The 26,358-nt window shown below is 49.3% G+C and overlaps 1 protein-coding gene and 1 non-coding gene across 8 annotated transcripts; both read left to right on the forward strand.

Moving 5' to 3' along the window:
- Positions 1 to 207: 207 nt before the first annotated feature.
- On the forward strand, positions 208 to 281 carry TRNAI-AAU (transfer RNA isoleucine (anticodon AAU)). Its single transcript has one exon. It is a non-coding gene; the product is annotated as a tRNA-Ile (tRNA).
- Positions 282 to 2,066: 1,785 nt separating this feature from the next.
- Positions 2,067 to 25,523, forward strand: ZNF839 (zinc finger protein 839). Of its 7 annotated transcripts, none has more exons than XM_063793896.1 (8): positions 2,067 to 2,637; positions 9,117 to 10,019; positions 14,783 to 15,007; positions 17,709 to 17,801; positions 18,843 to 18,992; positions 21,963 to 22,100; positions 22,243 to 22,372; positions 25,260 to 25,523. In XM_063793896.1, exons 2-8 carry the CDS (start codon positions 9,177 to 9,179, stop codon positions 25,349 to 25,351), a joined length of 1,671 nt encoding a protein of 556 aa, XP_063649966.1. In that variant the 5' UTR covers positions 2,067 to 2,637; positions 9,117 to 9,176; the 3' UTR covers positions 25,352 to 25,523. The 7 variants fall into 7 exon arrangements, with proteins under 7 accessions (XP_063649966.1, XP_024204700.1, XP_024204699.2 ...); XM_024348932.3 differs by having other exon boundaries at positions 2,459 to 2,637; positions 24,480 to 25,523; XM_024348929.3 differs by lacking the exon at positions 2,067 to 2,637 and adding an exon at positions 2,864 to 3,175 and having other exon boundaries at positions 24,480 to 25,523.
- The last annotated feature ends 835 nt before the right edge of the window (positions 25,524 to 26,358 follow it).

A 26,358-nucleotide genomic window follows, 5' to 3' on the forward strand; every position in this document is an offset into this window, starting at 1 on the left:
CTGTAGGGAGCCGCCTCCCTTCTCCTTGAAGTCCCCTAGGTCTTAGTTTCTGCATCGGGCCAATGGGGATGACTGTGAAGAGGTCGAAAGTCGCGGCTGTGGCGAAGCGGAATGCAGCCAGTGGCGCGGGCTCGGCAGGGAGTCGCTAGGGGGCGGGCGCGGGCTTGGAGCCCTCTTAGGCGCTCCCGTGGGGGCCCAGCATCAAGCGGCCGGTTAGCTCAGTTGGTTAGAGCGTGGTGCTAATAACGCCAAGGTCGCGGGTTCGATCCCCGTACGGGCCAGTCTAGCTTTTTTTTTTTTTCGGTCCCCCCAATGTTCCTTTCTGATACTGTAACCGGCGTGCAGGCAGGAGAGAATTGCGGAATCTTTTGGACTGGGCCCAGAGGTTGTCCAAGGCTACCTGCTGGGGAGAGCGGGAGGAACTCAGAGCGCGCTGGGGCGGTGGCTCCTCACCCCGAGTCCCCGCGCCGCCACCTGAAGGGTCTGTTTTAGAATGCCATTGGTTAGGCCTTTTACTTTTGTCGTTTTAAAGGACACTCTGGACATCCAAACAGATGCACATCCCCCGCCCCCACCCCCCACGTTTCCTGAGGCTGCGTCTGGCCTGGAGGAACCGCCCAGTGAAGACAGGTGCTCGCAGATATCACCGCCTAGTGTTCCCTGGGCCCCCTTGCGGGGAAGTCTTGGAGGTGAAAATCCAGGTCTGGAATGAATGCATTCCACAGATGCATAAGGAGAGCTACTGCATGCCCAGCACCGTTCTAGGCTGGGAGCAAAACGGTGAGACACAAACCCCAACCCGCTGGAGACAGTGACAACCACTAGATGACTGCCATGTTTTTAGTGAGGCGTTCAGGTTGTGGAAGCCTCTGGAAACCTTCTCTTGCTTTTTATCCCCCCTCTTTTCTTTTCGGAGACATCTTAGGCTTCACATTTCTTCCTCTTGGTTCTACATTTTGAAGCCAGAGCAAGTGGATGAATTTCTCACTCGGTTCGTTTCTAGGGTGGTCAGGTGTGCTCAGCTGAACAAAAGCCGGTTGTATAAGGTTGATGCCATTTTATGTCAGGATCCGGCAAGGGCTCCACCTGTTTTTGAAAATTCTACAGTGGAAACAGCTACTAGTTCTGACCTAAATAAGAAGCAGCTCAACATCTGCAGACCTTGGTATGTGCCCAGGGTGTAGTAAAAGTTCTCAATAAATGCCAGCCGATGGCGCTGCTGCTATTATAAGCAAAGTTAGGAGAGCCTGGGGCAGCTGACACTTAAAATAGACACCTGTACACAGGATGGATGTCACATCGTTTAATAGTCGTGCCAGGCACGTTGTTAGATGCAGGGACACAGCATGGAGGAATCGGTGGAGGTTGCTGCCCTCAAGTTTCCTGAGCTTGAAGGGGTTTAGAATATGCCACGGTGGCATGAAAATTATTTTGAACAGAAGGCATGTGAATTCCTGAAATCTGGTCGGGTGTGGTGGCTCACACCTGTAATCTCAGCACTTGGGAAGGCCGAGGCGGGTGGATCACCTAAGGTCAGGGTTTCAAGACCAGCCTGACCAACATGATGAAACCCCGTCTCTACTAAAAATACAAAAATTAGCCAGGCATGGTGGCGGACGCCTGTAATCCCAGCTACTCAAGAGGCTGAGGCAGGAGAACCGTATGAACCCAGGCGATGGAGGTTGCAGTGAGCCGAGATCGTGCCACTGCACTCCAGCCTGGGTGACAGAGTGAGATCTTGTCTCAAAAAAAAAAAAAAAAAAAAATTGTGGTAAGATACCCATAATATAAAATTCACCATTAAAAAATAACACGGAAGGGATCATCGTGAATGCAATGTGAGTATTGATGAGGATGATGGTGATCTTCCAGAACCTTCTCTGACGCCACCCAGGCCGCCAGCCTTACTTTACCGGCTTCAGCGCTCATCACACTGTGCTGCAAATGCCAGTTTCCTCCTTCCCCCTTGGGAAGTTTCCTCCTTGGGGGTCGGCACCTAGACTGTATACCCCCCAGGGCGGAAACAGCGGTTCACCCACCAGGTGCTTAATAAGGGTTTGTGGACCAGTGGACCTCCTGCTCTCCCTGGGGAAAGGAGCTGGGACATGTGTACACACCTGCAGCTACAAGATTCGGAGGGCGCACAGAGCCTCAACCGTAAGAAGGAGAGGCGATCAGGCTGAGGAAGATGGGGCAGTGGAGCTGGATGGATAGAGAGAGGGTGGGTTCATTCATTCGTTCACTCATTCGTTTATTCATATTCGTCCATCCATCATTCATGCCCTGAGCGTGCGTTGTGTTCTGGGCAGGGCCTGTGCTGAGCACCGATTGTGTAATATATCATCTCTCCCTTCAAGCTGCACCCAATCTGGGTGGGTGGGTAGAGAGAAGCTAGGGTGACAAGGCAAAAATTTGGGAAACACTCTCGTTAACAATTCAAACTGTGGTCCCCTCTCAGATGTATAAATCCAAATGTTTAGGGGTGGGCACAGTACTCTGCATCTCCAGACAGCATCCTCCGCTGATTCGGATGCATGATGACGTCAGAACACTTGGATAGTGTGGTAACTTTTGGGCCAGGGGCTCTGGAACACCGAAGACCTCCCCCTGGGAGATCCGGGACAGCTCCCGGAGAAGGTGAGTCTTAAACACATCCGTGACAGGCAATAAGGAAAATAAGGGGGGTCCGCTCTGCTGATCAGCCCTAGGAGCCGCGGCGGTTGTCGGCTGGGGCGGGGCACTCCACGACTTTCCCGGCCAGACACGGTCGCCTTCCGAGGTGTCTTGGCCTGCGAGGCACTCGTAGCCTGCCCCTCTCCTAGGTGACGTACATTGGAGACGCCGTCGCTCAGCGACCCCGGTTCGAGTCCCCGCCTCGGCCGCCATGGCGGATGCGGAGCCGGAGGCTGGGGGCGGCAGCGAGGATGGTGGCGGCGGCGGCGGCGGCGGCGGCCCGGCTCCTCCGGGCCAGAGCGGCAGCGTCGCACGTGTGGCCCCGCTGGGCCCCGAGCAGCTGCGGCAGGTCCAGGAGCAGGTGACGAAGGCGCAGCCGCCGCCGCCGCCGCCGCCCCACTTCGTGCTGCAGGACGCGGCGCGGCGGCTGCGGGACGCGGCCCAACAGGCCGCCCTGCAGCGGGGCCGGGGCACCGAGTCCCCGCGCTTGCTCCCGCCCCAGGTGAGGCGTCGGGAGGGACGTGGGGAAACTGAGGCCCGAAGAGGGCCGACGCCCCGCGGCGGGGCTAGCTGCTTGTCCGGGGAGGCCAGTATCCGCCCGGGTTAAGACTCAGGGCGTCCCCAGGCTGAGCTTCTTAGGGACGGCGTTCGGCCCCCACCTGTCACCACCCTGGCATTTTCACCCCAGGAGCCTCACTCTAGGAGCGGTTGCTCACGCTGGGCCCTGTGCCTGGAACGCCCTCGTGCCTTCTCTGCCTTCACAGCCCTGCTGGGGGCTTTTGCGTGCTCCCTAGCTCTTCTTACAGGCCTTTCACCGCTGGTTCAGCCTTTGTGGAGCACTTAGAGACCGTGTTCCCAGCACTCCCCACTATGTGCAGGAAGTGAAGCCTTGAACACACTTGGTGAAGAACGAACATAAGGCAGGTTCTAGGATTGACGGGGGCTGCTTTAGATTGGGTGGTCCCGTAGGCCAGACACTGGAGCTGAAACATAAATGAATTAAAAGGAACCAACTTAGCTTTTCAGTTGTAAGGTGCCAAGGCCCAGGCTTGGAACAAAGTTAAGCACAATACACTAGTTCGCTGCAGGACTTAACATCCTGGGTGATAGTGACTGATTTGTAACCGCAGTACCCAGCACAGTGCCTGATACACAATGTTTGGAATATGTGAAAGCACTCTGTATACTACAAAACATCCTTTCCCGGTGGGTTTATTTCCTGGGCCACTCCCCTAGTGGGCTAGGGGAGTGATAACTAGAAGACGGTCGCCCACCTCCGGAGGGTGTAGCATAGCGCCTGAAGCCAGAGGGCCTACACGGCATCTGTAAAATTCCACCCCATTTCAGCGCTGGGGTTGTAAACAAAATTAGTCTCACCCCAAAATTGCCAAAAGAAGACAGCTTTTTCCACTAGAAGAAACGGGTTAGGGAATAGAATCAGGAACCTTCACTCGTTGAGTTTTTTTGACTGATGTTAGCTGCTTAGGGTTGTATCCAGTTAATCATCGAGACTGGAGAGTTGTCTTGCTAAGGTTTAGGAAGACGAGTGTGATTCTGTCCAGATGCCACACTATCACTATCTAGAGGTGTGACCTTGGGTAAGTCAACCTTTTTGGACTTTGGTCTGGGTCAGAAGGCTGCAAGGTGCCATCTGGGGGCAGCCATCTGCAAAGCCTCTGCTCTGCGCCCGGCACTGTGCTGGGCCGCTCAGTTTTCAGCAGTGTTTTTGTACCGGCATTTTTCAGGTGGGAAACAAGCTCAGGGAGGTTGCGTGGCTTTGCCCAAGGTCCCTCAGGTGTGGCTGCTCTCCCTAGCCCCTGTACTCCTCACCATACCCTGCTGAATATGGCCGCAGCTTTTTGGGTTTGGAATCCAAAAATGACATATTTTTCGTAAAGCAAAAGCAAACTTACTCGAGCTTAGGCAGCATGATGGGATTGTATTTTGTAGCTAATCTAATGGAGACGATATAAATTCTACCTGCAATAATATACCTTTGCAGCACATTCTTTTAATACTCTTTCAGCCCCAGCTGTGTCATGGAGGCCACAAAGGCAAACCGGATGCGTACTTTGCCCCTCAGTAGTTTATGAACTAACAGGAGATGAAACAAGACCCAGATAACTTCTAGTCAAGGCCAGAAAGCTAAAGATAGTGAAAAAGAACTGAATGTATTTAGAGAAAGGGAGATTGTTCCTGGCTGAGGACATCAGAAGCAGCTTTGTTGAAGAAGTGGTATCTGAACTAGATTTGAAAGGGTGCGTCTGAGTTGAAAAGGCAGAAGGGGAGAGGCAGGTTCTGGGGCGGTTGGGGGTGCATTTCAACAACCACAGCAGAAGGCCCAGTGTTTGCTGTGGGGGTGGTGTGGATCAGAAGCACAGACCAATGGACACACTTGGGTCAGATCGAGGCCCCTGTCTCTCCCCCCATCCTCCCTGTTCCCCACCCCACAGAAATTTCCAGTTCCATCCAACATGCTGTGCCCCTTTTCATGCATCCGTGCATTTACACATGGATGTGTGCCCTTTTTCACCTGGCAAAAATTCCCAGCCTTCAAAATGCCCCTCAGAGATCACTGCTTCTGGGCAGCCCACCACCTCTGGGCCGTTCCTGCCTCTTGATTGCACCTGTTGTACCATGATGACATTTTTCCTGTCTGCCTCACCTGTCTGCATTCCTTAGGGAAGCTTGTCTGCCTTCAGAATCATCAGTGGAGCTTTTGAAAGGGCAGATCTTGGGGCCTCACCCCAGGAGATCCGATTCAGCAGGTCTGCGGGGACTGAGGCATGGCAGGGGAAACCGCCCCCATCTCAAGGGTGAGGCTAGGACTTGGCTCCTGTGTATGTATTCCACCCAGAAATACTGAGTTAACATTAGCTGAACTAACTAAACAAAGTATCAAGCATAATACCCACAGGGTAAGCCAGTCAGGATAGAGGATAAATACATTATTAGTCTGGCTTTGCCGCTGTGGTTATCCTCAAACGGTAGGGTTTAGTGTATGTATGTATATGTATTATGTTTTTGTTTTGGGGTTTTGTTGAGACAGGGTCTTTCTTTCTCACCCAGGCTGGACTGATCTCGGCTCACTACAGCCTCGAACTCCCAGGCTCAAATGATCCTCCCACCTCAGCCTCCCAAGTAGCTGGGGCTACATGTATGCACCATCATGCCTGGCTAATTTAAAAATGTTTTGTAGAGACAGGGTCCCGCTATGTTACCCAGGCTGGCCCTGAACTCCTGGCCTCAAGCAGTCCTCCCGCCTCAGCATCCCAAAGCACTGCGATTACAGGTGTGACTGGCAGTAAAATGAAAGAGATGGGGTTCTTGAAGGATATGCGCAGTCAATCTCGTTGTCATTTGTTTCACAAGTAGCCCAGGAGTTGGGGACTCCCAGGGCTATGGTGCCACCTCTCTACAATTCTTCATACAAAGTGTTGGCTGACCTCTGCTATTTGTACTAGTATAACAGACAGACGAGAGACACACTCCAGCTTGATCTCAGTGAGGATCTTTATTCTGTCCTGTGTGACATTTTTGTTGATGCTCCACTGTTTGAGGGTCACACCAGAAGGTTGAGTCCAAAGAGGGCCAGTTGGTGGTCCCAAATAAGTGATTCTCAACCGAGGGCAGTTTTGCCCCACAGGGGGCACTTGGCAATGTCTTCATTGTTAGGACTTGGGATCACTACTGGCATCTAGTGGGTAGAGGCAGAGATGCTGCTGGCCATCCTCCAGCCACCCATGTCAAAGGATTATGTTCTGAAATGTTGGTTGGGAAATCGTGCTCTGGATGATGAGGTTTGCCTCTTTTTCTCCCTGGAGGAAAATGCTCATTATTTCTGCTCTGTGAGGGCGGGAGCCTTGTTTCTTTTGCTTCCCCGTCCTTCTCCCCTAAGCTGTAAGACAGCTGTTTCCCTGACACCTGTAACAGTGTTTCTGGCACGCGGTCAGTGCTCAATAAATATTTGTGGGATGTTATTGAAGGTAGTTCTCCCCTTTGGTAGGTGTTTTGCTATTAAGACAGTGCTGCCTTGAACTTCGTAGAACAGAACATCTTTGTGGCCACCTGCGTGTTTTTTTTTATACAATCCAGGAAATGGAATTACTGGGTCAAAAAGCACATGTATTTGAAATTTTGTTAGATATATTTGTAAAAAGTTATTGAAGATACTCAGCCCTACGCCTAGGTACATGCCCCTGGAGAAAGTCACACATGTACACACATACATCGTGAAGATTCAGAGCAGAACTTAGGAACAGAAGGTTGGAAACCACCTGTCCATCAATAGGAGACTGGTATACTCATACTGCAGAGAAAATGAACCCGTGAGACCTACCCATGTTAATGTGGATAAAATTCACGAAGCAAAATGAAGTAAAGAAACCCAGAAAAGCCCTTTCAAGTTGCAGGAGATGATATCATTTATATAAAGTTTAAAAACATTTCAGAACTGAACTATATATTTTTAGAAATATCTGCATATGCCACATAAATTTTTAAAAAGCATAAGAATGCTAAACAGCACATTCAGGACAGGGTGAAGAAACAGGCATGCAGGTTGTGCAGTAGGAAGCTGGGTAACATTGTTCCTTATGGCTTTGTTGTGGCTTCCAGAATTTCATTAAAAACTTTTTAAAAAACATGGGCCCACATTATGAATTACGTCTGCTTTTAGAGTACTAAAAACTCCAAGCAAAAACACATGGGTAACGCCGGGCACGGTGGTTCATGCCTGTAATCTCAGCACTTTGGGAGGCTGAGGCGGACAGATCATGAGGTCAGGAGTTTGAGACCACCCTGACCAACATGGTGAAACCCCGTCTCTACTAAAAATACAAAAATTAGCCGGGCGTGGTGGCAAGCGCCTGTAATCCGGGCTACTCAGGAGGCTGAGGCAGGAGAATTGCTTGAACCTGGGAGGCAGAGGTTGCACTGAGCTGAGATAGCGCCACTGCATTCCAGCCTGGACGACAGAGCGAGACTTCATCTTAAAAAAAAAAAAAAAATTAGCTGGTCACGGTGGCACACACCTGTGATCCCAGCTATTCAGTAGGCTGAGGCAGGAGAATCATTTGAACCTGGGAAGTGGAGGTTGCGGTGGCACTCCAGCCTGGGCGACAGAACGAGACTCCATCTCAAAACAAAAAAACAAACAAAAAACTAGCCGGGTGTGGTGAGGCAGGTGGATCGCCAGAGGTCAGGATTTCGAGACCAGCCTGAATGGTGAAACCCTGTCTCTACTAAAAATACAAAAATTAGCCGGGGCGTGGTGGTACGCGCCTGTAATCCCAGATACTTGGGAGACTGAGGCAGGAAAATCACTTGAACTCGGGAGGCGGAGGTTGCAGTGAGCCGAGATAGTGTCGCTCCACTCCAGCCTGGGCGACAGAGCAAGGGTCCGTCTCAAAAGAAAAAGAAAAGCCTCACATGGGTAAAACTGTTAAGAAGGCTCTTATCTCTTAACTGTTCATGAAATCAACTTACTGGATTATGACTAGTATTTTTTAAAAAGTGATGTAGAATAGGGCTGGGCGTGGTGTCTCACGCTGGAAATCCCAGCACTTCGGGAGGCCAAGGCAGGTGGATCAATCACTTGACGTCAGGAGTTTGAGACCAGCCTGGCCAACATGGTGAAACCCGTCTCTACCAAAAAATACAAAAATTAGCTGGGTGTGGTGGCAGCTACTCGGGAGGCTGAGATGAGAGAATCGCTGAAACTGGAAGGCAGAGGTTACAGTGAACTGAGATCACGCCACTGCACTCTAGCCTGGGTGACAGAGTGAGACCCTAATCTCGGAAAAAAAAAAAAAATGATGTAGAATAGATACAATCAGCGGGCATTTATATAGGGATGGTAAGTAGTTCCATCAACTTTTTATTTTATTTATGTATGCAGATATTTATATACACGTGTACTAGGTCATAATGTAAAATGTATCACTGTGGTCCCTGTTTTTGTTTTTGTTTTTTTCAGATGGAGTCTCACTCTGTTGCCCAGGCTGGAGTGCAGTGGTGCGATCTCAGCTTACTGCAACCTCCTCCCGGGTTCAAGTGATTCTCATGCCTCAGCCTCCTGAGTAGCTGGGACTACAGGAGTGCATCACCACGCCCAGCTCATTTTTGTATTTTTAGTAGAGATGGGGTTTCACCATGTTGGCCAGGTTGGTCTCGAACTCCTGACCTCAAGTAATTGGCCTGCCTTGGCCTCCCAAAGTGCTGGGATTACAGGTGTGAGCCACCAAGCCCAGCTTATATCACTGTGGTCTCTGCTCAGAAAGGTCTGGAAAATACCACCTTAGTACAAACACATTACATCAATTTTTATATGTAAGATGTAATTTAGAAAAAATGTCAATAATGGGTTTATGACGAGAGTGAAATTGCAGACATATTCATAAGCACAATGCTTCTTTTCTCTTTCTTGTCTTTCTGTACCCAAGCAACTAGAAGCCATTTGTGTCAAGGTAACGTCTGGAGAAACAAAAGGTCAGGAAAGGCCAATGCCCCTACCGACCACAATCCAGCCCCAAACTGCAAGAAAGAGCCAGCCGCCCTGGGGGAATTCCTGCCTGGTGGGGCTCCACATCGCCAGCCCTCAGCTGCTCAGGGTACAGCCGCTTGTGAGAACCGAGCCACAGTCCTGCTTCCTAAGTGACTTATGCCAACCTCCTGCTCAAGGGTTTGTACAGAGACCACTGCCACCCCTCCAGGTGGTCCCTGCAAAGAGAGTCCCAGCCCCCAAGGCTCCAAATGAACAGGGCTCCATGTTGACCCCTTTGTCTGCCTCTGACCCACTGGCAGTAACATCTCTTTCATCCAGTTCAGCACATCCATTTATTTCCAACTTGCATACAAGACATACTGAGAAACTAAAAAAATCGTTAAAAGTAAAGACACGTTCTGGACGGGTATCTCGACCTCCCAAATATAAAGCTAAAGATTATAAGTTCATAAAAACAGAGGATTTGGCGGATGGTCATCTGTCAGATTCTGATGATTATTCAGAACTCTGTGTGGAAGAAGATGAAGATCAGAGGGAGAGGCACGCACTCTTTGACTTATCAAGCTGCTCCCTGAGGCCCAAAAGCTTTAAGTGTCAGACTTGTGAAAAGTCATATATAGGGAAGGGGGGACTGGCCCGACATTTTAAACTTAACCCAGGGCATGGCCAGCTGGACCCCGAGATGGTGCTGTCTGAGAAAGCCAATGGAAGCACCCTACGGGGGTGCACGGAGGAAAGGATGCTCAGCCTGACCTCCCTGGGGCTGTCCACGCCAGCGGCTCCATGTGAGGGAGGGGCCCGCTCCTGCTTGGTGACAGAGTCAGCACGCGGTGGCCTGCAGGTAATGTTTCTGTCTGGGTATGTGTCTTTTTATTTGGCCGTTCTCGGATTGCTACAAAGAAATACCTGAGACCAGGTATTTTATAAAGAAAAGAGGTTTAGTTGGCTCACGGTTCCATAGACTGTACAGGAAGCATGGTGCTGGCATCTGCTTAGCTTCTGGGGAGGCCTTGGGAAACAGAGTCACGGTGAAGGCAGAGTGGGAGCAGGCGCCTCATATGGCCACAGCAGGAACAAGGGGCAGGGGGAGGTACCACACACTCATTTATTTTTTTTGAGATGGATCTTGCTCTGTCATCCAGGCTGGAGCACAGTGGCCTGATCTTGGCTCACTGCAACCTCTGCCTCCCCAGTTCAAGTGATTCTCCTGCCTCAGCCTCCCAAGTAGCTGGGATTACAGGCGCCCACCACCACACCTGGCTAATTTTTGTATTTTTGGTAGAGACAGGGTTTCACCATGTTGGCCAGGCTGGTCTTGAACTCCTGACCTCAGGTGATCCGCCTGCCTCAGCCTCCCAAAATGCTGAGAGTACAGGTGTGAGCCACCACGCCTGGCCACCACACACTTTTAAACAACCAGATATCATGAGAACTCACTCACTGTCATGCTAAACCAGCCATGAGGGTTCTTCTGCCCCCATGATCCAGCAGTCACCTCCCACCAGGTCCCACCTCTAACTTTGGAGATTACACTTCAACATGAGATTTGGTGGGGACACAGATTCAAACCAAATCAGTCCCAGTTCCTGCCCCTGCCTGCTCATCATCCTTACATTGACCTTTATGGCATCTGATCTGATGGGGATTCAGGCGAAGGCTGTAGCGGGACCAGAATCATTCTAGTGGAGGATCTGAGACCCCCACGTTGTCTGCACTGCTGCCAAACAGGCCAGGAGATGTGTGTCTTCTGTGTGCCAGGATGATTTAGTGAGCACATCTGATGGGAATGCATCCATCAGCTCTAGGTTTGGTCAGTAAAACCAATGGCAGTGCGCTCTTGGCTGATGTTGCCATTACAGAGGGTGTTGTTGAGAAAAGGAGTCCCCGGGGGTGCTTCTGGAGTGTCAACAGCCCCTGGCTGCTTAGTGTGTCCTCTCCCCCTTCTGCTGCTTCTGCAACTACTGATAAAGTAGGTGTGAGTCGCTATGAATTTGCATTATCACATCAAAAATTTTTTTTCTAAAATATTTTATTGAGCTGGGTGCAGTGGCTCACACCTGTAATCCCAGCACTTTGGGAGGCCGAGGTGGGCGGATCACCTGAGGTGACGAGTTCGAGACCAGCCTGGCCAACATGGTGAAACCCCATCTCTATTAAAAATACAAAATAAGCTGGGTATGGTAGCACATGCCTGTAATCCCAACTACTTGAGAGGCTGAGGCAGGAGATTTGCTTGAACTTGTGAGGCGGAGGTTGCAGTGAGCCGAGATCGTGCCATTGCACTCCAGCCTGGGCAACAAGAGTGAAACTCCATCTCAAAAAAAAAAAAAAAATATATATATATATGTATATACACACACACACACACACACACACACACACACACACACACACACAGTAGTAAAAAACACATAGCATGACATTTACCATCTTAACCATATTTAAGTGTGTGGTTCAGGGGTATTAAATACACTCACAGTGTTGCGCAACCATCACCCCCACACATCTCCAGAACTCTCTTCATCTTCTAAAACTAAAACTCCGAGCTTCACGTTGGGCTAAGTGAAAAAGAAACAAAAAACTAAAACTCTGTCCCTGTAAACACCAACTCTCCATTCCCTTTTCCCCCAACCCTGGCAGCCACTATTCGACTTTGTGTCTTCTATGATCTTGACTACTCTAATTTCCGTATAGAAGTGGAGTCACAGGGTATTTGTCTTTCTGTGGCTGGCTTATTTCACTTTGCACGATATCCGAGGTTTATGTTGTAGCAAGTGTCAGAACGTCCTCCCTTTGTAAGACTGAGTAATATCTCACCGTGTGTACGTATCACACGTTGCTTATTCATCTGTCGGTGGACACTTGGGTTGCTTTCACCTTCTGGCTATTGTGAATGATGCTGCTATGAACACAGATGTTCAATTACATCTTTGAGACCCTGCTTTCTATTTTTTTTTTTTTTTTTTTTGAGATGGAGTCTCGCTCTGTCGCCAGGCTGGAGTGCAGTGGCACGATCTCAGTTCACTGCAACCTCTACCTCCCGGGTTCAAGTCGTTCTCCTGCCTCAGCCTCCCGAGTAGCTGGGACTACAGGCACGAGCCACCACGCCCAGCTAAGTTTTTATATTTTTAGTAGAGACGGGGTTTCACCATGTTAGCCAGGATGGTCTCGATCTCTTGACCTTGTGATCCACCGCCTTGGCCACCCAAAGTGCTGGGATTACAGGCGTGAGCCACCACGCCTGGCCCAATTTCTTTGGGTATATATCCAGAAGTGGAATTGCTAGATTTTAAGTGGAATTATTGTCTTTATTTTCTTTTCAAATTGTTCATTGTTAGTGTTTAGAAATGCAGCTGATTTTGTGTATTTACTTTTTTTTTTTTCAGTCTGACTCTGTTGCCCAGGCTGGAGTGCAGTGGTGTGATCTCAGCTCACTGCAACCTCTGCCCCCTCGTTTCAAGCAATTCTCCTGCCTCAGCCTTTTTAGTAGCTGGATTTACAGGTGTGTGCTACCATGCCTGGCTAATTTTTGTACTTTTAGTAGAGACGGGGTTTCGCCATATTGGCCAGGCTGGTGTCCAGTTTCTGGCCTCAAGTGATCTGCCCACCTCAGCCTCCCAAAATGCTGGGATTATAGGCATGAGCCACTGCACCTGGCCTCATTTATTAATTCTAATATATTTTTGTGTGTGTGTGTGTATGTGTGTGTCTAATCTTTAGGCATTTCTACATATAAGATCATATCTGCAAATAGAGATAATTTTACTTCTTTCCTTTTTTTTTTTTTTTTTTTTTTTGAGACGAAGTTTTGCTCTGTCACCCAGGCTGGAGTATAATGGCGTAGTATCAGCTCACTGCAACCTCCATCTCCTGGGTTCAGGCGATTCTCCTGCCTCAGCCTCCCGAGTAGCTGGGATTACAGGTGCCCACCATCATGCCCAGCTAATTTTTTATATTTTTAGTAGAGACAGGGTTTTACCATGTTGGCCAGGCTGGTCTTGAACTCCTGACCTCAGGTGATCTGCCCGCCTCGGCCTCCCAAAGTGCTAGGATTACAGGCGTGAGCCATTGCGCCCGGCCTCAGATTTTCTACTTCTTTGTGATTTAGTTTTGGCAGGTTTTGTGTATGTAGGAATTTGTCCATTTCATTTAGGTTATTCATGTTGTTCAGTAGTTGTAGTATTTAGTATTCTAATTCTCTCTCTTTTTTAAAATTTTTATTATTATTTTTTGAGACGGAGGTTTGCTCTTGTTGCCCAGTCTGGAGTGCAATGGCATGATCTCAGCTCACTGCAACTTCTGCCTCCTGGGTTCAAGGGATTCTCCTGCCTCAGCCTCCCTAGTAGCTGAGATTACAGGCATCTGCCACCATGCCCAGCTAATTTTTTGTATTTTTAGTAGAGACGGGGTTTTACTATGTTGGCCAGGCTAGTCTCAAACTCCTAACCTCAGGCAATCCACCTGCCTCAGTCCCCGAAAGTGCTGGCATTACAGGCAGGAGCCACTGCTCCCCGCTCTTTTTTTTTTTTTTGGCGATAGAGTCTCACTGTGTTGCCCTGGCTGGAGTGCAGTGGTGCGATCTCAGCTCACTGCAACCTCCACCTCCTGGGTTCCAGTGATTCTTCTGCCTCAGCCTTCAGGCGTGCACCATCACACCTGGCCAATTTTTGTAATTTTAGTAGAGACAGGGTTTCACCGTGTTGTCTAGGCTGGTCTCAAACTCCTGACCTCAGGTGATCCACCCGCCTCGGCCTCCCAAAGTGCTGGGATTACAGGCATGAGCCACCGGGCACACCTGGCCTTTATTTTATTTTTCTACGTTATTATTCCTATTTTCAGAGGAGGGAATTGTCAGGGAATGAGGAAATAGGACATGAGGACAAGGCCAGATCTAGGGTTCTCTTCAAAAGCCATGCAGATGCATGGAGACAGAAGGTAGACTGGTGGTTACCAGGGCCTGTCGGGAGGGAGGAAGGAGGAGTGACTGCTAATGGGTACAGTTTCTTTCTGAGCTGATGAAACTGTGTTGGAATTAGATAGTGGTTATGGTTACACAATTTCGCGAATATTTTGTATCCACTGAATTATATACTTTCAAAGGATGAATTTTATGGTATTTTAAATCTATCCAGTAAAATAATTTAAAAGTTTAAAAAGTCATGGATACGTAATGAATTAGGAACAAAATTCAGGTCAGGTTTTAAAATGACAGTCACATCAGAGAAATCTTTTTTTTTTTTTTTTTTTTGAGACAGAGTTTCCCTCTTGTCACCCAGGCTGGAGTGCAGTGGCACCATCTTGGCTCACTGCAACCTCTGCCTCCCAGGTTCAGGTGATTCTCCTGCTTCAACCTCCCAAGTAGCCAGGACTACAGGCACGCGCCACCACGCCTGGCTAATTTTTTATATTCTTAGTAGAGATGGGGTTTCACCATGCTGGCCAGGTCGGTCTCAAACTCCTAACCTCAAATGATCCACCCGCCTTGGGCTCCCAAAGTGCTGGGATTTCAGGTGTGAGCCACGGCGCCCGGCCACTAAAAGGTTTTTATGGGGTATATAAAGCATGATTGTTTTATTTTACTTTTGGGTGTGCAACACTGTCTAGAATGGTCAGTCTGTAGACGTTGAAGAGACATTGCCATCTGAACCAGAAAATGGAGCTCTTTTGCGATCAGAGAGATACCAAGGACCTAGAAGACGCGCATGCTCAGAGACCCCTGCAGAGTCCCGCACAGCTGTCCTCCAGCAGAGAAGAGCCGCTCAGCTACCTGGTGGCTCTGCTATGGCAGGGGAGCAGAGGGCGTCGCCAAGCAAAGCCAAGCTCAAGGAGGTACCTCACTCTTAAACCCTGTGCTTGAAACCCGTGTCTTTAGCATGGATGTGGCAATCACTATCAGTTTCTGAATCACCTAAACAGTTCACCTGAAATGTCATTGCATTAAGTGTGTGATGATGCCAAGGACAGTAATATCTGAACTAATTCATACTCTTACCTGTTTAAAGTGACTATACGGCCTTTGGTGTAGCTCCAAAAGCTGCTTGACTTGATAAGTTTTGGAATAATTATAACCTGTGTTTATATGGAAGCAGTTTAGAAAACAACGGAAGTGGTTTTCAAAACCATTCTTTTTTTTAGACGGAGTCTCACATTGTCATCCAGGCTGGAGTGCAGTGGTGCCATCCCGGCTCACTGTGCTCCTCCACCTCCCAGGTTCAAGCGATTCTCCTTCCTTAGCCTCCTGGGTAGCTTGGATTACAAGCGCCTGCCAACCACACCCAGCTAATTTTTGTATTTTTAGTAGAAATAGGGTTTCACCTTGTTGGTCAGGCTGGTCTCAAACTCCTGACCTTGTGATCCACCTGCCTTGGCTTCCCAAAGTGCTGGGATTACAGGCATGAGCCACCATGCCCGGCCTTCAGAACCATTCTTGACTTACAGATGATAATTTCTCCAGAAATGGATATTAATTTATATATTTACTGGGTGTCCATCAAGTATCAGTCCCTGTTCTAGGGATGGAGGGGACAGTGTGCACAAGATAGACAGGGCTCGGCTCTTAGGGGAGAAACAGGACAGTCAAACCAGTCATCTGACAAAACTGTCAGTTGAGGCTGAGCACGGTGGCTCACACCTGTAATCCCAGCACTTTGGGAGGCCGAGGCGGGTGGATCACCTGAAGTCAGGAGTTTGAGACCAGCCTGACCAACATAGTGAAACCCTGTCTCTACTAAAAATACAAAAATTAGCTGGGCATGGTGGCAGGCGCCTGTAATCCCAGCCACTTGGGAGGCTGAGGGAGGAGAATCGCTTGAACCCAGGAGGCGGAGGATGCAGTGAGCCAAGATCGTGCCATTGCACTCCAGCCTGGGGGACAAGAACGAGACTTCGTCTCAAAAAAACAAAAACAAAAACAAAAAAAACTGTCAGTTGAACCTAAGTGTTAAGCAGAAAATTGTGGAGTTTCCCTGTCTGCTGTTATTAAGCTCATACAGAATTTAGGTCAGGCCATGGCAAGGTAATATCCCATATTCCCACCTTCTCTCACTTCCTGTGGAGTTGAAAGTCAGCTGGCCACTTCTTTCAAAAGATTTTGAAAGTCTTAATTAAACATTTTTGTCTTATAATGAAAAGATTTTTCTGTAGCTTTTCTGCTTGTTTTGCGAGCATCTGTGGCCCTCCTCTGAAGCCCTTCCAGCCCTTTGCAGCTCCTACTCAATCTCTTGCTCTCTCCCTAAATGCCAATCTTTTTTTTTTTTTTTTTTGAGAGAGGGTCTCATTCTGTCACCCAGGAGCGTAGTGGCTCAATCATGGCTCACTGCAGCCTCCACCTTCCAGGCTCAATTGATCTTCCTGCATCAGCCTGCCTAGTAGCTGGACCCACAGGCGCACACCCCCACACCCAGCTAATATTTAATTTTTTTTAGAGACAGGGTCTCATTATGTTGTCCAAGCTGGTCTCAAACTCCTACCCTGAAGTAATCCTCCTGGCTTGGCCTCCCAAATTGCAGGGATTACAGGCGTGAGCCACTGCGTCTGGCCTTCTAACCACTGATCTTGTGATCTCCCTGGACCTCAGAAGACTTCCTGTTTCTAGGACTTCCTCAGCTTCCCCCTCACTTTATTGCTTCCCTGGGGATCTCACTGTCCTCCTGGTTTCCCAGGCCTTCTTCCCTCTACAGACTCCCACGCTTCCCGTTCAGACCTCTCTCTGGTGCCTCAGATCTCTTCATTGAAACATCTCCACCTGGCTGTCCTGTGAACCCCTCTGCCTTTCATGTCTGAGCAGAGCCCACAAGCTGGCTTTCTGTCCACCCCTGCATTGTCAGGGGCTGCTTCGCCTACCCCAGGCTCAAGCTGGGAACCCAGAGCCATTCTTGACTTTCTCCTTCACTCACCCCTCCCCATGTCCTGTGGTCGCTAAGCCTGGAGGGCTGTGCTCTCCCCTCATCTCCCTCCCCTGCCACCCACATCCCTCTCCTTACCTGAGTCCTCATCTTTTCCTGACTGTACTGTGGGGGTAGTCTTGACTGCCTGCCAGGCTTCCAGCCCTGCCCCATCCTCTGCACCACCACCCGAGGCACCTTCCTAAAACCTCCCTCCACAGCTGCCTGGAGAAGGGAATCCAAACCTTGGCCCCTCTCAGCCTGGGCCTGGGTTGCCTTTCAGCCCTTCTGGCCTGCCCGTCTCCAGGCGCCGCCTCCAGCTGTGCCACCCCCTCACCTGAGTCTGCGGCACAGCCTGGGTGAGTCCTGGAGGGCAGGACACACCTCTCCTTATCACCGTGTCCTTATTCCAGGGCCTTGCCCAGGACAGTGCCCAGAGCTTGTCATGGGGGACCCAGAATGGATCATAGTACTTCATTAAGGAGCAAACAAGTGAAATAGTTAATAAAGCAGAGTGTTTAGAGTTACTTGGTCACTGAAATTTTTGGAGAACTTTCTGCTTTTTATGTTGTATATTGCACCACCTTGTTGGCTATTGGGAAATTCTTGCGGGACATTCAAAGGCATGAAACGCTTTCCCTTGGTAGTTCCTCCAGCAGTGTGACCGGGAGGAGCTGGTGGAATTGGCTCTGCCTCAGCTGGCTCAGGTTGTGACCGTGTATGAGTTTCTTCTGATGAAGGTGAGTACTCTTAGTGTTTCTAAATGATAGCGGGATGATTAGAAGTTATTTAGAAATAATATTATTATTTATTAATTATTTTTCAATAGCCTGCATAGTTGTTAATTTTATTTTTGAGACAGGGTCTTGCTCTGTCACCCAGCTGGAGTGCAGTGGTGCCATCATAGCTCACTGCAGCCTCAGACTGCTGGTCTCCAGCAATCCTTCCACCTCAGCCTTCCAAGTAGCTGGGACTACAGGCATGCACCATCATACCCGGCTAATTTTTAATTTATTTAAAACATTTTTTTTTGTAGAGATGGGATCTAGCTTTGTTGCCCAGGCTGGTCTCAAACTCCTGGCCTCAAGTAATCCTCCTGCCTCAGCCTCCCAAAGTGATGGGATTATAGGTGTGAGCTACCGTGCCCAGCTCATAGTTGTTTTGGAAAGAGCCAGGCCATTTGGAATCGTTTTCCTTTTCCAGGACAGCTGAAGTGAGCCTGCTGGTCACACACCGTGCCTGGTGTGGGGGCTGCTGCCTGGGTAGCTGGGTGTCTCGGGCATGTGCCCATTCACTCCCTTGACTTTTAACTTGGTACGGGAGGAATGGAAGTGGCAGCCACAAATAATGGCCATCCTGGGCTCTCCTAGAACCCACTCGCCCCAGCTGGCCTCTTCTGCCCGGGGCTCTGCTCCCTCTGAGCCCGCTCTGAGGCTGCAGCCCAGGCTGCCTGTGCCCCACACTCCCTCCGGAGCTGACAGTCCAGCCGGGGCTCAGGGCCTTTCTGCCTTCCCTTCCCACCCTGTCCAGGAGCTCACCCATGCCCTACATGGCCCCCACCCAAGGCTTGTTTGTTTCTTGGCCTGCTCCTCCCATGCCCATCCTGGCTTCTCTGCACCATGCGGGGCACACAGTAGGTGCTCACTGGGGACTGAAGGAAACGCACACCACTGAGGGCTGCTGAGGGGTTAAGGAACCGAAACTTTGTTTAGATTTTCTTCTGTATTTTCCATATCAGTGCCTCGAGTTTAAACTTTTTTTTTGGTCTTATCTTCACGAAGGTTGAAAAAGATCATCTAGCAAAGCCTTTTTTCCCAGCTATATATAAGGAATTTGAAGAGTTGCATAAAATGGTTAAGAAAATGTGCCAAGATTACCTCAGTAGTTCTGGTCTGTGTTCCCAGGAGACCCTGGAAATAAACAATGATAAGGTAACAATCTCCCATGGCAGAAAGAGTTTTGCTCATAGAGTTAGCCAAAAGAAAGAAGGGCCACGTGCAGTGGCTTATGCTTGTAGTCCCAGTGCTTTGGGAGACTGAGGCAGGTGGATCACTTGAGGTCAGGAGTTTGAGACCAGCCTGGCCAACATGACAAAACTCAGTCTCTACTAAAAATACAAAAATTAGCTGGGCGTGGTGGCACATGCCTCTAATTCCAGTTATTCAGGAAGCTGAGGCACAAGAATCATTTGAACCTAGGAGGCGGAGGTTGCAGTGAGCTGAGATTGCACCATTGCACTCCAGCCTAGGTGACAGAGACTCTGTCTCAAAAAACAAAACAAAACCAAAAAAAAAAAACCTCCATGTATGAAGGAGAATGTTTTTAGTAATGACATTTTCCTGTTCGACCTCATTTTAGCTTTTTCCCATCAAGTGAAAATTTTTTTTCTTTTTGTTTTTTTGGGAGATGGAGTCTTGCTCTGTCACCCAGGCTAGAGTGCAGTGGTGTGATCTCAGCTCACTGTAACCGCCGCCTCCCAGGTTCAAGCAATTCTCCTGCCTCTGCCTCCCAAGTAGCTGGGATTAGAGGCGCACACCACCATGCCCAGCTGATTTTTTGTATTTTAGTAGAGACAGGGTTTCACCGTGTTGCCCAGGCTGGTCTCGAACTCCTGAGCTCAGGCAGTCTGCCTGCCTCAGCCTCCCGAAGTGCTAGGATTACAGGTGTGAGCCACCACATCCGGTCCCCAGTTTTTTTTTTCTTAAAGCAATAAATGCTCTTCCAGAAAACTCAAAAATGAAGATAAGCTAAAAGAAAATGGAAAACACCATAATCTTCCCACTCACTGATGATCAGAGTTAAAACCTCAGGTATCATTTTCTTCTTTTTTTTTTTTGTTTTGAAACAGGGTTTCCCTCTGTCTCCCAGACTGGAGTGCAGTGGCACAATCACAGCTCACCGCAGCCTCAACCTTCTGGTCCCAAACAATCCTCCCACATAAGCCTCCTGAGTAGCTGGGACTACCGCCGTGTGTCACCATGCCCAGCTAATTTTTAAATTTTGCGTAGAGAAGGGGTCTCGCTGTGTCGTCCACTCTGGTCTTGAACTCCAGGGCTCAACTGATCCTCCCTTCTTGGCCTCCCAAAGTGCTGGGATTACAGGCATGAACCACCACGCCCAGCCCTGTTTTCTTCCTTATGTGGGTTTTTGGGGATGGATTATATAGGGGCCATTCATTTTTGTTTGTGGTGGTTCTGACACAATTCTCATTTCAGTGTCATTGTTATTATCAAATTGCCTTTAGCTACATTGGATTTTTTTGGGTGTTTTTGTTTTTTTGAGACAGAGTCTCGCTGTCAGCCAGGCTTGAGTGCAATGGTGCCATCTTGGCTCACTGCAACCTCCCCTCCTGGGTTCAAGCGATTCTCCCACCTCAGCCTCCTGAGTAGCTGGGACTACAGGTGTGCACCACCATGCCCAGCTAATTTTTGTATTTTTAGTAGAGACAGGGTTTCACCGTATTGGCCAGGCTGGTCTCGAACTCCTGACCTCAAGTGATCCGCCCGCCTCAGCCTTCCAAAGTGCTGGGATTACAGGCATAAGCCACCATGCCCTGCCTTATTTTCTTAAATTATATATGATGAAAATGTAAAAGGTTTTTGCTAAGCCTCATGTAGCTGCCCTCCACAGCAGTCACCTGTGTGTTTTTTAAACTCTCGAGTTTAGCAAGTGTGGGTATCATCCTGCTTTGAGGCGGAACTCGGCACACACACACTGTGCCTGCCCTACAGAATCCGGCTTTTTCAGCAGCTCAGACTGTGCCATCGCCTCTTGGGAGCATGACAGTGGCTCAGTTTGTGAGGGGACACCATCCAGGTTGGTCTGCGCAGAACCCACATGGCCCGTTTTCTCCTTTAACCTTATTCTGCCGCCCTTCCTGCTGTGCCCACCCCCATCTCATGCTCTGTGGGGTTCTCTTTATAACATCCATGTATAAATGATCACAGCTGTCTCTTAACACTTTCACATCTGGTGTTTACGTAGGCATTGCATATGGAGTCAAATCTCATCTTCACAAAAGCCTTTCCAGGTAGCTGTAACCTCTTGTCTGGATAAGTCAGGGAGATGGACAAGGGAGACTCAGGAGATGGTGGCTCACCAAGATCACCCAGGCCATGGGCAGAGAAGCTGGGATCCAGCTCAGGCCCCCAAGCCCATGCCTTTTTACCAGCTGGGAAGGGAGATCTGGGTGTGGGATAGGCAGGATCGTTTTTCTCAAGAGACCAGTGAGAAGTCAGTAAAGGAGGGATAGTGGGAAAGAAAGTTACCATGGTATCAGCTAACATTATTAAGCTTGTGATAGCATTAAAGAGAGTGTTTTAAATGTTTTGTAAAGACTGTTCTGGGCTGAGCACAGTGGCTCACGCCTGTAATCCCAACACTTTGGGAGGCTGAGGCGGGCGGATCACTTGAGGCCAGGAGTTCAAGACCAGCCTGGCCAACATGGTGAAACTCCATCTTTACTAAAAATACAAAAATTAGCCAGGCATGGTGGTGCATGCCTGTAATCCCAGCTACTCAGGAGGCTGAAGCAGGAGAATCACTTGAATCTGGGAGGCGGAGGTTGTGGTGAGCCAAGATCATGCCACTGCACTCCAGCCTGAGCGACAGAGCCAGACTCTGTCTCAGAAAAAAAAAAAAAAAAAAAAAAGATTGGTCTCCTCCTCTAAATTGTGCTCACATAGAACCTTCTAGTTTTTATAATCCATTTTTATCATCAGCTAGTCCATCTAACATTATATTGATCTTCATCTTTCTCATTGTTGAGATGGCATCTCACAGTAGGTGAGGAACTTTGTAGATTTAATTCTATGAAGTCATTTAATTCTTGCATGTGAATGTGCTTCTGGGGGTGTGTGCTGTTTGGGTGAAGTTTATTCTCTTGGCCCATTTCTTTTCAGGTTGCTGAGTCATTAGGAATCACAGAATTCCTACGGAAGAAAGAAATACACCCAGACAACCTTGGACCCAAGCACCTCAGCCGAGACATGGATGGGGAGCAGCTAGAGGGAGCTAGCAGCGAGAAGAGGGAACGTGAGGTGGGCATGGCTGAAGTGGGTGCCAGGTGACTCTGTGCACGGTGAATTAGCGTGGTTTGGCTTCTTCTGTTCACACCAGGAAGAGGAGGTAGCGGTTTGCCTGTTCCTTCCTATTCTAGCTGATTGGCTCTTCTCTTCACAGGCTGCGGAGGAGGGACTGGCCTCAGTGAAAAGGCCCAGAAGAGAAGCCCTGTCCAACGATACCACTGAATCTCTTGCTGCCAACAGCAGAGGCCGGGAGAAGCCCAGGCCTTTGCATGCTTTGGCCACTGGTGAGGGTAAAATGCTGTTTGTGGGGTGTATACATGGCCTGGCAGCCCTGCTGACATGCACAGATGTGCCCAGGATTGCCATTTTTCAGGTTGGGTGACCTGTGCTGGATTTAAGGGGACCCTCTAGTTTCTCAAGTTTCATTCCAGCCTCCCAGTGTTCTATCATTCCAGATTCATTCCCTGCGAGTCTTGAGGTCTTCAGGGTTTTCTAGAGTGCCTTGTTAAAATGGAGAGCCACAGGCCAGGTGCAGTGGCTCACGCCTATAATCCCAACACTTTGGGAGGCCGAGGCGGCCGGATCACCTGACGTCGGGAGTTCGAGACCAGCCTGGCCAACATGGCAAAACCCCGTCTCTACTAAAAATACAAAAAAAACTAGCTGGGTGTGGTGGCGTGTGCCTGTAATCCCAGCTACTTCGGAGGCTGAGGCAGGAGAATTGCTTGAACCTGGGAGGCAGGAGGTTGCAGTGAGCCGAGATTGCACCACTGCACTCCAGCCTGGGTAACAGAGTGAGACTCCATCTCAAAAAAAAAAGGAGAGCCACCAAATGGTAGTAAACAGGCTATACCAGGAGGGTCCCAAGAGGTTAGGCTGAGATGGGTCCCAAGGACACATCCATCTATGGCTTGGCTTTCATGAGACTTCGCTGTACATGCCAGCTGAGATTTAACATTTGAAAACAAGACAGGTCCTGGCTTTTATTCTGGCTCTAGCCAGAACCTGTCAACTAGGCACTTAAAAAATTATATATATAAATGTTTTTTTTGAGACGGGAGTCGCACTTTGTCACCCAGGCTGGAGTGCAGTGGCACAATCTCGGCTCACTGCAACCTCTGCCTCCTGGGTTCAAGCAATTCTACTGACTCAGCCTCCCCAGTAGCTGGGATTACAGGCACCCGCCATCATGCCCGGCTAATTTTTTTTTGTATTTTTGTAGAGATGGGGTTTTACCATTTTGGTCAGGCTGGTCTGAAACTCCTGACCGCAGGTGATCTGCCCACCTCGGCCTCCCAAAGTGCTGGGATTACAGGCATGAGCCACTACGCCAGCCTTTTTTTTTTTTTTTTTTTTGAGATGGAGTCTTGCTCTGTCACCCAGGCTGGAGTGCAATGGCGTGATCTCTGCTCACTGCAACCTCCGCCTCCCAGGCTCAAGCAATTCTCCTGCCTCAGCCTCCTGAGTAGCTGGGATTACAGGCGCCCACCACCACATCTGGCTAATTTTTGTATTTTTAGTAGAGATAGGGTTTCCCCATGTTGGCCAGGCTGGTCTTGAACTCCTGACCTCAAATGATCTGCCCGCCTCAGCCTCCCATAGTGCTAGGATTACAGGCGTGAGCAGCCACCGTGCCCAGCCTGATGGTGATTCTTAATTGGGGCATGTGTTGGAACCACCTGGGGAGGTTATTGTGAAATACAGGGGCCTGGACCTCTGGGAATTCCAGGTCTGCAGGTAGGGTTGTTGGGAGGGTGTGGATGTGAGTATTTGGAAAGGCCTCTTTGGGTGATTCTCCAGCTCACTCTGATGAATAACCACCAATCATTCATTCAGTATTGGCATAAAATCACTGTTGCTGGGTGTGGTGGCTCATGCCTGTAATCCCAGCACTTTGGGAGGCTGAGTCGGGTGGCTCACAAGGTGAGGAGTTTGAGACCAGCCTGACCTACATGGTGAAACCTTGTCTCTACTAAAAATACAAAAATTAGCTGGGCATGGTGGTGCACGCCTGTAATCCCAGCTATCAGGAGGCTGAGGCAGGAGAATTGCTTGAACCCAGGAGGTGGAGGCTGCAGTGAGCTGAAATCGTGCCACTGCACTCCAGCCTGGGTGACAGAGCGAGACTCCATCTCAAAAAAAAAAAAAAAAAAAAAAAGCACAGTGTCGAATGGCTCTTAGAGCATATTTTTAATACAAAATCTGTCTTTGTGAATAGAGAATAGGGACGTATTTTTTAAAATTGCTACCAATCCCAAGGAGCAAGGAGCATTGATGCTTTGACTTTTCTGCAGGGCAGGTGACTTGGCCTAGCTGGTTTTGGGTGGTGAGTGCAGTGAGTGGGCCATGACACAGTACACGCCATGTTCACCTGTTTCCCAAAATGTTTAGGTTTTTCCCCTCCAGTAAATGTGACTGTCTCTCCCCGTTCTGAAGAAAGCCATACAACGATGGTTTCTGGTAGCAATGGGAGCGTGTTCCAGGCGGGCCCGCAGCTTCAGGCACTGGCTAACTTAGAAGCCAGGAGGGGGTCTATAGGTGCTGCTCTCTCATCCCGGGATGTCAGTGGGCTGCCTGTTTATGCTCAGTCAGGAGAGCCTAGGAGGCTGACCCAGGCACAGGTGGCAGCGTTTCCTGGAGAGAATGCTTTGGAACACTCTTCAAACCAGGACACCTGGGACAGCCTGAGGAGCCCGGGTTTCTGCAGCCCTTTGTCATCTGGTGGTGGAGCAGAGTCTCTGCCGCCTGGGGGGCCTGGACATGCAGAGGCAGGACACCTCGGCAAGGTTTGTGACTTCCACCTGAACCACCAGCAGCCCAGCCCCAGCAGCGTCCTGCCTGCAGAGGTGGCAGCCCCTCCGCTTGAGAAAATTTTGTCTGTGGATAGCGTGGCAGTGGACTGTGCCTACAGGACTGTGCCCAAGCCAGGGCCTCAGCCCGGCCCACATGGATCACTATTGACTGAAGGGCGTCTCAGAAGCCTTTCGGGGGACTTGAACCGGTTCCCCTGTGGGATGGAGGTGCACTCTGGCCAGAGAGAACTGGAGAGCGTGGTTGCTGTCAGCGAAGCCATGGCTTTTGAAATTTCCAATGGGAGCCATGAGTTACTGTCTCAGGGACAGAAGCAGATTTTTATTCAGACTTCCGATGGGCTTATCTTGTCCCCTCCAGGTACAATAGTGTCTCAGGAGGAGGACATTGTCATAGTGACTGATGTAGAGGGGCGTGCCTGCGGATGGGCCCGCCAGAAGGAGTTCCTCTAGAAGCTGTGGAGTCGGTCGTCACCGTGGAGCCGGAGCCCTCACAGTGAAGTGGAGTCAGATCCTAGATTCGTCTGATTTTATCCAGAGAAGGTCTATGGCAAGCAATGTATATTTTTCTAATGTGAATACTGCACAGATGAACCTTTTATTTATAAAGAATAATGTCTTTCTACCCTGCTGTCTACATTTTTCTACAGAGCTTGTCATAATAATAGCAGCTATTACCTGATCAGGAATCCCTGTGGCGCGTCTGACGCTCGTGAGTTTTTCATGATGGTGATGAGTAGCACTGCAGTGTCACCTGATGATTGGCCCTGCTCCGTTTCCCTTCTCTCCTGGGAGATATGCTGCTTTTCCACCAGACTTGCTCCATACTAGAAGCTTCTTTTGGGTTCAATTAAAAAGAAAATAAGCTAGTCATTCTGGGCAGCATTTTATTGATAGAAGGGGGAAAAAGTCATTTCTACTTGCATGATTTTTTAAATTAAATTAAATTAATTTAATTATTTTTGAGACCAAGTCTCACTCTGTAGCCCAAGCTGGAGGGCAGTGGCGCGATCTTGGCTCACTGCAACCTCTGCCGCCTGGGCTCAAGCGATTCTCGTGCCTCAGCCTCCTGAGTAGCTGTGACTACAGGAGCATGCCACCATGCCCAGCTAATTTTTTTTTTTTGTATTTTAGTAGATACGGGGTTTCACCATGTTGCCCAGGGTGGTCTCAAACTCTTGAGCTCAGGCAATCCGCCCACCTCAGCCTCCCAAAGTGCTGGGATTACAGTACAGGCATGAGCCACTGCACCTGGCCAATGATTTTTTTTTTTTTTTTGAGATGGAGTTTTGGTCTTGTTGCCCAAGCTGGAGTGCAATGGCTCGATCTTGGCTCACCGCAACCTCCACCACAGGGTTCAAGCGATTTTCCTGCCTCAGCCTCCCAAGTAGCTGGGATTACAGGCATGTGCCATCACACCTGGATCATTTTGTATTTTTAGTAGAGACGGGGTTTCTCCA

Source organism: Pan troglodytes, chromosome 15 (assembly GCF_028858775.2).
Source record: "Pan troglodytes isolate AG18354 chromosome 15, NHGRI_mPanTro3-v2.0_pri, whole genome shotgun sequence".
Classification (NCBI taxonomy): Eukaryota; Metazoa; Chordata; class Mammalia; order Primates; family Hominidae; genus Pan; species Pan troglodytes.